Raw genomic sequence first — 12653 nt, 5'->3', positions numbered from 1 at the left:
AAGCCCGCAGCAGCGCTCAGCTAATGAAGGGCTTTTCCCATCCTAAACGAGTCGCTTTGTATACATTATCTAGAAATTGATTTTCACTTTGATAAATTCTGCTGTGGGTGAAAATGAAAAGGACAATTTAATGCCAACCATTCTGTGGTTAGAGGTCCCCGCCAGGGAAGCAGCACCTGCGCGAGGCGCGGCAGCGGCGGCGCGCGACGGAGCCGGCGAGCGGATAAAAGCCAAGCTCTGCCTTTCTGCTCCCATCCTGGGGATCCTTCCAGGTGAACTTCCTCATTGGAGAGCAGCACGTTGCCAGATTTTGCCGTGCACTCCAGGCACGGGCAGCGTGACCGCAGCTCTTGGGCAGAGCTCCGCGCCGGCACCGAGCGAACGCCGGCGCCGCGCCGCCGCTAATTACCGTGGCTTCCATAAGGCAGAGATTCCAGCGTGGAGAAATGAATCCGTGGAGGAAAAATGGGGGAAATAGATGGAATAGAAACAAAAAAAATATATGCTGTAGAAATATGACCAAAAAAATGTATGGAATATAAATGCGGACCTCAGGAGAGGGAAAAGCCCGACGTCCATTCGGTAATGTGCTGGTTCATAAATTAATGCTCTAATTTGTGGTGTTTACACAAAAGAGCTAATTTTAGGAATGGGAATTTTCCTCTGTTTATCCAACAAGACCCAGGATTTCCTAAGTAAGTGGATGTTTCCAAAGAGTATAAAATCAACAAAGGGATTAGGACAGAAAACCCAAGTGAAGCGGCGCTTGCTGACAACTCCGAGCCCGCTGAATAAAGAATGGGCTGGGCTCTGCTCGGGCCCTAACACATCATTTTGTGCACAATCCAAGGAAAACAGCTAATCTGGGAAAAGCAGGAGGGATGCTCCTGTGCATGAACCCAGGACACGCTGCTGTTGTCCATCTCTGATGTTGGGTCTGCCTTGTCAGGCCTCTCCCAAAATACCTGCTGCCACTCGTCCCTTAGGAAAACTAGGTTGTGCCCTATGGAAGTGTCAGCAGAGACGGAGCGTGCTCACAGGCATTCCCAAAGTCCACCCAAACAGCCCCATGGCACCGGAATTACAGCGCCTGGCTCTGCCCCAGCCTCTTCCCTGCCTGTCTTTGTTCCTGAAATCCCAAAGAAACGAGTCTGCTCTGTGTCATTTCATTAGATCCCAATATTTCAGCCTCTCCTCCGTCAGATCCCCTCAATCAGGGGCAGCATCGGAGGGAAGAGGAGAGCGCAGGGAATTGATTTGGGTTTGCCAGCTTTGCTCCCCGGTTGGAAGTTTGTATTCCAGCCACAAACTTCCCGCCGAGGTTTGTCCTGGAAATGCTGCCGGACTCTTCAGCGCAGTGGCCCTGGCAGGTGCTCCCGCAGTCCAAGGCCATAATTCAATCAAGCCTTGGGCTGACGTCAGGAACAAAAACAACTCAAAGGCTGTTTGTGAACGGGCCCAGAACCCCTGAGATTCAATTAGAGTCTTGATATTCCATGGGGAATCTTATTTAGCTGGATTTAATATCACCAAAGCTTGGGAGCGGTTATTTATCAAATAGGTTGAGCGCATTTAAACGTACAGGCAACGGAACGGCACGTTAACCCCACAATCCCAAATTTCCAGGAGCAACGCGGGCAGGAAAACAGCACCAGGAGTCAGGCTGATTTTTAGATGCAACAGCACAAAAAGAACCCAATCCCTGTTTTCTTAGGGATTACATCCCTGGCTAAGAATGAACTCGGGCATTTCTGCGTTTTGCCAATTGCGGAGCGGCAGAAATGCTGATCTCTGCGTCCGTGATGGCCCACAGGGTTTGGGTTGGGTTTGAACAGACACTTGGCTGGGATCCATGTATAGCATGGAGGATACACACATGTAAAGGGTGGAGGATACACACACACAGATATATAGCATGGAGGATACACGCACACATAGATATATAGCATGGAGGATACACGCACACATATAGCATGGAGGATACACACACACACATATAGCATGGAGGATACACACACACACACATATAGCATGGAGGATACACACACACAGATATATAGCATGGAGGATACACACACACAGATATATAGCATGGAGGATACACACACACAGATATATAGCATGGAGGATACACACACACATATAGCATGGAGGATACACACACACATATAGCATGGAGGATACACACACACACACATATAGCATGGAGGATACACACACACAGATATATAGCATGGAGGATACACACACACAGATATATAGCATGGAGGATACACACACACAGATATATAGCATGGAGGATACACACACACATATAGCATGGAGGATACACACACACATATAGCATGGAGGATACACACACACACACATATAGCATGGAGGATATACACATACACACATATAGCATGGAGGATACACACACACATATAGCATGGAGGATACACACACACACATATGGCATGGAGGATACACACACACACACATATAGCATGGAGGATACACACACATATATAGGGTGGAGGATACACACACACGTATAGCATGGAGGATACACACACATATATAGCATGGAGGATACACACACACCCGTATAGCATGGAGGATACACACACATATATAGCATGGAGGATACACACACACACACATATAGCATGGAGGATATACACACATATAGCATGGAGGATGCACACACACATATAGCATGGAGGATTCACACACACATATAGGATGGAGGATGCACACACACATATAGCATGGGGGATTCACACACACATATAGCATGGAGGATGCACATACACATATAGCATGGAGGATACACACACACACGTATAGAATGGAGGATACACACACACACATATGGCATGGAGGATACACACATATATATATGTAGGGTGGAGAATACACACACACACACATATGGCATGGAGGATACACACACACACGTATAGAATGGAGGATACACACACATATAGCATGGAGGATACACACACACGTATAGAATGGAGGATACACACACACACACACATATAGCATGGAGGATACACACACATATAGCATGGAGGATACACACACACGTATAGAATGGAGGATACACACACACACATAGCATGGAGGATACACACACATATAGAATGGAGGATACACACACATATAGCATGGAGGATACACACACACATATAGCATGGAGGATACACACACATATATAGCATGGAGGATACACACACATATAGCATGGAGGATACACACACACACATATAGCATGGAGGATACACACACACACATATAGGATGGAGGATACACGCACACATATAGCATGGAGGATACGCACACACACACGATACACACACACACACACATATAGCATGGAGGATACACACACACACACATATAGCACGGAGGATACACACACACACATATAGCATGGAGGATACACACACACACACACACACACATATAGCATGGAGGATACACACACACACACACACACACATATAGCATGGAGGATACACACACACACACAATACACACACACACACACATAGCATGGAGGATACACACATAGTGTGCAGTATATACACGCACATATAGGATGGAGCAGGTGACACGCACACATGACAAAGGGATGTACACGTGTGACAAAGCAGGTGTCTGTACAGGCACATCCATGTGTCTAAGGGGACCGCACACACACACACACACACACACCCATGACAAAGCAGCGTGCCGCACACACAGAGCATAAAGCAGAGGCCTGCACGCGTGTGACATGGCAGATTGCCACGTATGACAAAGCGGGGTGTCGTGACAAAGAAGGAGCCCGTCCTTTCCCCCCGTTCCCCAGCCCGGGGTGCCGCGCGCACCCGGCGCCGCCCTGCCCTGCATCGGGAAGCCGGGCACAAGGCAGGAAGGCCGGAGCCGCCGGGAATCCTGCCAGGAACGCCGCCTGCATCCTGCGTGGCACCTGCCGTCGCCGCTTCCCCTCTCCCGGGAGCCTGGCTCCTCTGCTCCCGCTGCGCCTCCGCGCCAGGGTCGCCGCCGTGCCACGGAGCTGGCACGGCCGAGTAAACCCCGAGTAAAGGACGCGGGAGAGAACCAGATCCTGAGAGCCAAGGCCGGGCTGTGGATCCCAGTTCCAAACCGGATGCGCACCCGCACAGACAACAATGGGACGCGGCTACTACCGCCATTACTACCAGGAGTAGTCTTGAAAGATATGGCGACTGCCACAAAGCTCTGGCACAGACGACGCGCCCAAAATCCACCCGAATGATCCCATTTTTCCATCCATGGATGGAGCTCAGCTGCCTAGCATTTACCTTGGAGGAAGGAACAGACAGTCCAACCTCTCTCCAGGCTTTTCCTAATAGAGTTTTGCTAGGAAAAGAAATTCCACAGCAGCCTTTAAAAAAAAAATTAACAATTAATTAAGAATTTGGGCATTCCAACCCCTCTGCTTTGCCAGGAAGTTTTCCCTGCAAAACAGCTCTGAGATGAAAATTTGTGCCCGAATTTCCAGGCTGGAAACCTCGAAAGGACAGAGAGCCGAATTTTGGGCACAGGACACCACCCAGACAAGCAAAAATTCAGTGCAGGCCCCTCCACATCTCGATGCCACCGACCGAGGGGCGGCATCAGGTGCGGGAGGAAATTTGGCGACGACTTTTCCCGATAAATAAAGGCAAATTCAATTATTGCGGGGAGCGGGATGAAGCGCTGTCATCCCTCCTGGCTGCCGAGGTGCAGCAGCAACTCCACGGAGTAGCCGCTGGCAGATGGCACATCCTATTACATGTATATTCATTTTCTGTGCTACATCATAGGAAACATTCCCAGGTTCCTCCAGCTTTTCTCCCTGATGTCCACCCCCCTGGTATCTGGGAACATTTTGGGAAAAGACCTTTAAGCCGTAAGTGCTCCTTATAAAATTGCAGAGATGTCGTTGGCTGATCGGAGCTGATTTAAATCCCAGCAGGATCAGCCCCTGAAAACCACAGGTCACCGGGGCCCTTCCTTTTTCCTGGGATTTGCAGAGCCCCAAATTTCCAGCTACAAGAAGTTTACCACAAGGAGTAAATGTTTGAGCTGTAAAGCTTCCAAAATGACTTTGTTTATCAGAGCAGATGAAGGAAAAAAAAAAAAAGCTAAAGGAATCATTTGAAGCTCAAAGCAAAACTGTTTATAGGACAGCTTTTAGTGCTCCAAGATTCCAGAGAGATTTCAGCAATTAACAGCATAAACTTCCATAACTTAATTCCATTCTGTATGTGCATTGTTTAGTTGTTCCTGTGCTATTTAAGTGATTCCCTGTAAAGAGATTCGCTGATCCTATTAAAAAAACTTCAAGCAGCTTCTTCACAACATTCCTAGGATCCCAAAGCAGGGGCTTGAATCCTTTGACTTCCTACATAAGGAAAATATCCAAATAATGCCCAAATTCTCTTTAAATAATGGGAGGGAGATTAAAAAAATTAAATCACTTTACTTTTGCAGTAGCAAAAAAAATGAAAGATGAAAAATTTGGCGTTGCCAGGATTATTTGCGCCTATTTCGCCTTCCTTGGGAATTCAGGCCGCGCAAGGCACTTTTACCTCTGACAAAAATCCATATGAATTTGGGAGTGGCACGAGTACAAATCCAACGGGAAGAAGCCAAATTGTACCTCCTCACATGTTTTTTTTTTTTTCCCTGAGCGAGCCTTGTACTCCCACTGAACTCCGAGCCAGGCCTAAGTTGCCTGGTTTAACAGATACACTTTGTTCCCAGATCCCTCAATAATGTGAGCCATCGTGGTTCCCGTTCCTGCTAAACTTGGCAAGGGCGGGCACAGCGTCCCCGCACCGAGTGACATTTGGCTGCGCGCGGGCCCGCGGCGCTTCAGGCGCTGCGACGGGGAATTCTGAATTATTAAATATATTCCGCAGCCCTGACAAGGTAGAGGGGAAAAGAGGATGACAAAAAGCACCTCAAAAATCCCCATCTCCCTTATCCAAGGGGAATGAGCCAGTTGGGTTGATCTGTTTAATTACCACGGCGGCTCCCGGACTGAAATATCTGCGGGACCCGAGGCGGCGGCGGAGGGTCCTTTGCGGGCCACGCTCCGTTCGCTCCCGCCACCGAGATCCAGGATTTCTGCTCTGGAGCTCAGGATCCTCCACGGGCCACTTCCAAATCCCTCTCGCTGCCCCCACGGAAGTGGCTGGGATGGGGCTGGGAGGGGAGGAGGATCCCGAGTAAACATAGCTGCGAGGATGGGAGGTAACAGCATTCCTCTTCTCCTTAATCATAATTACGAAACATCAGCCTTGGAAAATAGGCGAGGAGACGCTTTTGCAGAGCAGGAATACGACCCAGGCAGGCTCCTGAGGCCTGGAATTCTGCCTGGCAAAGCGGGACGATGCAGGCAGAGCCAACACCCAAACTCCAGCATCCTTCTCCCTCTTTTCTGCCATATCCTGTAAAAAATGGGGCTCCCCTTTGGAGCCACCCGTGGAACCGCAGCAGCTCCGGGCCTGCTGCACCGCTTCCTTTCTAAAAGCGGGTCTTTACTCCAAAATCTCCCTTCTAGGGATGTTTTCCATCTTTTTGATTCTTCTGCATGCTAAGCCCCCAAACACAGCCCTGGCTTCCCAAATCCTCCCTGGCACGCACGCCGTTCCTACTGAGAGCAGCGGCATCCCAGGTGTGCCTCACCTGAGCGGCTCCAAAACATCTTCCCAAGAAAGCCTCGATTTATTTCCATTTTTTTTTTGATGATCAAACAATAATAACAAAATCCTGCAGCTTTCCCACCAGGCCACACTCCAAAACCAGACTGCACTTATAAAAACCCCACAACATTCGTTATCGTTTCCTCACCGAACATCCCAAATAAAAAAACCAAGGAATTTAAACCGTGTTGGATTTGTGATTCCCTCGTTAGAGATGTATTAATTTGTTGCTCTAATGCAGGCCAAGCCCTAATCAAACTAATGGCAAAATGAAAAGCGAGGATTTAAATCCTTTAAAGGGACTTTGCTTGATTTGGTCAGGCAAAGATTGGAGATTTTTCCCTTTTTTCTGGGCCACGGGAATGGCCAATGATAAAAATTCCGCTTTCCTCTGATTCTGCTCCCACCCACACGCTATTCAAACAGCTACAGAGTGGGCAATCCAGAACAGATGCTCCCAAACGGAGGTAAAATTCCAGCCTTTAAATAGAAGGAGCAGAAATTGAACGGAATCAGGAAGATGTGGGCTTTGATTAACGGATAAAAAACCGAAATATGTCAAATGTGACAGACCCAGGGAATTCTTGGGGAAAAAGCTCCTTCAAAATCCGATCCCCAGCGACCGTCTCTTCGTTTTATAGTGCCTCACGCTTAAATGAGGATAAATTTCGGATCAATTTACTATGGAAGCTATTGCAAACTCCTCCCAAAATTTTAGTAGATGTGAGAAAATGAATTTTTGTTTGGCAAGTGTCCTAAAAAAAGGGCAAACGAAGCAGGAAAAATAAAAAAGCAACCCCCCACTTCAGGCCAATGAATGTGCATTGTTCAATTGAAGTAACAGCTATTAAATCACTTTCCAAATAGGATCTAAATTGGAGGGAACTCCAGGGGAGTTTGCTTCCCAATCCCTCCAGTCTCCCCCAGTTCTCCCAGTGCAGGTCAGAGGCTCCAGCCTTGGTTCAGTGCCCTGTGCCGAACACCTGCAAACATCAAACAGAAACTCCTGGTCCTTTCCTGGGCTGACAAAAGCCTTTCATGTGAAAAATGCTCCCTGGGAATGTCACGGCTGGAGCTCAGGTTACATTCCTTTCTCCCTCGCAGCCCTCCCCGCTTTGGAACATGGGGAGAAGCCATGTTTGTGGAATTCAAGATTCAAAGGGAACGGGGCTTTACTTTCTTTTCCCTCGCACGTCGCAAATCACAACACGGCATCACGGATTAGCTGAGCAAAAAGCCACGGGGATGACTTTAAGCAGGAATTATTCCCACACTTCCTAAAGTCCACTTAGTTTCACTTCCCTGCTTGGGATTACTTTGAGGAGCCTGCTTTTTATTTTAATCTCTGTTTTCTCCCCTCTGTAAGGGAAGTTAATGCAGAGAATCTCCACAGATCTGTTTTTAAGGAGGAATATTTAAAGGTCACCTCAAACTTCAGAGGGAGAACTTCCAGGAGGAAAAGCAGCATCCAGCCCGCTGACTGCAATTCCCCGTTAGCAATCTGCATAATTACAATAACACACTCTGTCCGCTATTATTCGTGGAGCTGCCTTTAATCCTGCCACGGCGAGCAGCATCCAGGTATCCTCAGATCCAATCCCAATTTCCCAATTCCCCAGCTCCTCACATCCCTGCCTGGACGAACAATAGCCACCAAGTCCCATCCTGAGGCCGCGCATCCACCCTCTGCCCGGGAGCAGCGGGTGGAATTAACCCCCAACTCTTTGGGGCCCTGGCTGCAAGGTTCCCTGTCTAATGAGGGAGTGAGGGATGCTGCAAGTGGGCAATTGCCTCGATTTTCCCTTCCAGAGCCACCCTTCGCTGCCATTGTGCACGCGACCACCAAGGCACGGCGCCCGCCGCTCCGCCGAGCTTCTCCTTCATCCTCCAGCAGCAGGCACGGGTGAATTCCCTGGGAATTCTGGCCCTGGCAGAGTTCAGGTGTTGTTTTAAGTGGTCTTTATCTCCTTATTCCTAACTTCCTGCAGCTCATTAAATCATCCTCCTGGCTACGTGAGGATGCGTCAAAATTCTTTCAGCTCGCAGGACGGTGAAACGCAATTTAATCGCTCCCTGCTCCGATTTGTCCTCCCGACCCAAACGACTCCGGAGATGAGGTTTAGGAGGAATTATTAAATATAACTCTGGAGTCATTTGCTGTCAGCCCAAGTGGTGGTTGCTGCATGGACTGGGCTCTGAGCATGACAAATTGATTTGTCTAGCACAACCACTCCGCGCTCCTCTCCAGTGAAAACAAATAGAGTGGAGATTCTAGATCCGGCCTCATCACTTCAAAAATTATGGCAGAAAAGGACAAAAACTGGGATTCAAACCTATAGCTCGTGTTTGGAAAGTTAGCCCAGCCCAACAGCAAAATTCTCCAAGTTGCTATCTGACAATATAAGCAAGTTTGGGAAGATAAAACAAACCCAGGTCGTTATTTTGGATGCCTAAATAGAATAAAAGGCACAAAATGAGTGTTTAGGTGGAGACCGATCTGATGAAAACCAGCCCAAACTTCCAAGGCGAAATCCTGCTCCCGAAATACGAACCTAAATGATGCCCCGGTGCATTTAATAGAACACTGAATAAAGAGGAGAGGAGTCTGGAAGCAAACCTGCAAATATCAGGTACAAAACTCTCTGCAAGGAAGGGTTTCTCTGTGGACTTGGGGGAAGCCTTGCCCAAATTGCCCACGCGGAGCAGGAGCCGGGTACGACACGCCGGCCGGTGCGCTGGCATGTGGGATTGTCTGGGAATTGAAAGCACCGCAAGCGCCTACCTGGACACGGAGGCACGGAAAAGCAACCGCATCCCAGAGCAAGGAAACGCGCGCTAGGGATCTTTGGGAGCTCTCATTTGTCAGGCACATAAAAGCCTCTCTATAAACTTGAGTTGCCAGACAATAATTGTCCACACATGGTCTGCTGCAGAGAGCTCCGAGACTGCTTTTGTCATCCCACTCCTGTTTTTAGGGAGCGCGGGAGATGCCCATCAGCCCTACCGCAGCCAGAGGAACAAATCAGCCACCTAAATTTTAGGAAAGTCATCCAAAACGCTCTCACGTTTAAAAACAAAATGCCCTGGCTTTAAGCAGCGAGAGAGAGTCACTTGAATAATTTAATTCCCAAAAAATATTCCATCAGCAAACGGCCCTCTCTAATCCTAAAGACTTTTTTTTCCTGGTGCTTATTCTCGGGTACTTGTTTTATTTATTTAACAGCAACAGCCTTCAATTCTGCTTCAATTCTAATGCACAAAATTAATTTGCACACAAGAGGTTTTGACTATCGTCCCCGACAGACAAAGAGAGGCTTTGGAATTGAAAATAAAAAATTCTCCAGGGTTCAAATCACTAAAAGAAAAAGATAAATCTACTGTAAAACTAGAACAATTTTAAGCAATGATTAAACAGAGGCGAAGTCCAGGGGTTTTTAAAAAATCAGAAACGTGCGACGATGCTCTAAAAACCTCCCAGGCTTGTGGAAATAACAATAATAATAATAATAAACATCAGAATAAGAATAACCAGCGCTTAGGAATAATTCCGCTGCAATCCGAACGAATCTGCTCCCCACGAGAGATTAAAGCACCACAACAAAGGTAATGCCTATGGATAAATAAATCCCAACGTTTTCGCTACGGATGGAACAAAAAACGGTACATACTTGAGCCAGTAAAATGTCCACTTGCCAAGGAAGTTGGTCCATTTTTGCCGCTGCTCACGGGAGGTGAAAACATCTAAAAAAAACAAAGAGGCATTACTAGTGCAAAACAAGCGATTCCCGAGTCCGCTGGCGGTCCAAAGTTGCTCGCGCATTCCTTAGGAGTTTCTCTCCCCCGAACCGTCAGCCCCCACAGCCCCTGCAAAGGCGTCCGGATTCCTGGCAGCCCCCGGCGCCCCTCGCCACCAGCATCCCGCTTTTATCAGGCTCATTAGCTTCCCAAACAATCTGCCCTTGCCGGAGCCTTTGAGCCGTGCCGGTGCCCAGCAGCGTCCTCCAGCCTGGGGAGCGGGGCTCGCTCCCCTCTCCCCGCCGACAAAGGCGGAAAAAGTTGGGATGGGTCGCAACCTTGGTCATCAACGTAGCGACGTCCATTTCCATCCCGCTCCGGGATTTGCCTGGCATGTGGGAACCCAAATAATAATAATGCAAAGTGCCACCTGCCCTAAATTCTCATTCCGTCTCTCCCACCGAGCAATTGGAAGCCAGGCTCGCTCCTCGCCCCCTCTCCCTCCCTCTCGCGCTCCTCTCTCTCTTCCCAGCATTTATTTCGACCCTAATTGGTTTCTCCCTTCTCCGACGTGTCTAGTGGATAATACGCACCTTCCCTGAGTCAGAGCCTGCAAAAAGCCAAGGAACAAATGGGAAAAGTGCACCGACAAGCAGAGAGGGGGCTGCGAAGCTGCCGCAGGCTACGATTCCTGGCCAAACTTCCCCAAGCCATCCCTCAGAAGCCGAGGCTGGAGCAGCAGCACCAGCCTGGAGCACGCAGGGGAAAAGGGGGGGGCTTGCTGGGCTTTAGGAGCAGACCTGCCTCTCCCAGCAAAAGCTCTTCCCCAAAATAAATAACTAAGTGGATAGAGAGATATTCCTGACATATTGGGGGGAAGGGAGGGGATGGGGAGAGGAAGGAAGGGGCTGGAGGGGGAGGGGGAGCCTGACAAAACTAGACAAGTGCACGCGTCCGGCGCAACGTTCGGCCTCCAAAGCGGCCCAGGGGGACAAAAATCCCTCTTTCCTTCGAAAATCGCCCCCAAATCCCGCCTAGGGCGGGTAGGAGAAGCTTGGAGCAGTTTTAATGCCAGCAGAAGCCGTAGGAGATTTCAGGGAAAACTTTAAACTGAGACGGTCGTGGATTTCTTTGCACTTTCCATGTGCCAAAATCGAAACAAGGGAAGAACCGAAAGGAGAATATCAGCGAGTCATTAGCAATTAATTAGTTCGTGTGCCAAGGACGCTGGAAAATCGAAAGCACAATAAAAGTGCAATATTGGTACGATGGAATGATGAGAAATGGTCAGTTTTCGGGGCGTTTCTTTCGGCAGGAATGATTTGAGCCGTCCGAGACATGAAACCAAGCTGCGAACGCGCCTGCATCTCCCATCACACACAATCAGAAAGGCTAAAAATACTCAGTTTGGATTTTTTTTTTTTTTTTTTTAAGAGAAAAAAATATTTACCATGCTTCTAGCTGCTGATTAAAAATTGCCCAATGTACTTAGAGCACAGTTTGGGGTTGGTTTTGTTGCTTTAGGGGTTTTTTTTTGGCTGGATTTTTTTTTTTTTTTTTTTTTTTGGTTAACAGAGCAGCTAGAATTTTTTTTTTTTTTTTACAGCTGTTGCTAATTTCCACCGTTGTTTCTTACCGCACTGAAATCCAGTAAATCACTCAGTTCTTTGTCCGTCCCTAAGGCAGCCATTCGCTGTTGGTGATGCATTTTAGCAAAATCACACAAACCTAGAAACATGGAAATAACCGCAATCAGAAATCCCGAGCCTTGCAGGAAACACAGTCGGATTTTGCTTTTTCAAGGGGGGTCGGGGAGTGGGTGGTTGAGAAGAAGAAGGGAGGGAAAAAAAGATGGAGGGGCAGCGAAAAAAAAACACCACCCAAAAACACAACAACAAGAGGAAAAAAAAAAAAAAAAAAAAAAGCGATATTGTATTTCCAAAGAGGCGAGCCAAACCCGGGAACATCCACTCTTAAACCCAAATCCGGAGGAGAAAAAAACAGGCAAAGCCTCGCTCCCGGAGCATCATTTATGCAACAGGAGGTTCAGCGAGGAATGAATGAGGATCCCAGAGAAGAAACTACAGCCATCCGCTCCCAACTTTTTCCCTTCTCCTTCTTCCACGCAAAGTAGCGTTCGGAGGCAGAAACGGCAAAGAGCGAGGAGGAAAAAAAAAGCCACGGCGAGATGCGAAGTGCAGGTTCCGGGGG

The 12653-nt window shown here is 48.2% G+C and overlaps 1 protein-coding gene across 1 annotated transcript in view; it reads right to left on the bottom strand.

The window, feature by feature from the left end:
- Window positions 1-12653, bottom strand: part of TCF4 (transcription factor 4) — a gene marked incomplete at its 3' end in the record, with an annotated part of 37289 nt that overhangs the window by 24054 nt on the left and 582 nt on the right. Inside the window, exons 2-3 of the mRNA XM_084225640.1 lie at window positions 12079-12170; window positions 10376-10448 (exon numbers count right to left, since the gene is read on the bottom strand). Coding sequence (XP_084081766.1) covers window positions 10376-10448; window positions 12079-12150 — 145 coding nt within the window. The 5' untranslated portion in view covers window positions 12151-12170. The remainder of the gene's footprint in view (window positions 1-10375; window positions 10449-12078; window positions 12171-12653) is intronic.

Source organism: Fringilla coelebs (genome assembly GCF_963513975.1).
Source record: "Fringilla coelebs genome assembly, chromosome: Z".
In the NCBI taxonomy this organism is placed as follows: Eukaryota; Metazoa; Chordata; class Aves; order Passeriformes; family Fringillidae; genus Fringilla; species Fringilla coelebs.
The sequence above is the reverse complement of the archived record's forward strand: the minus strand, read 5'-3'. Positions and strand labels throughout refer to the sequence as shown.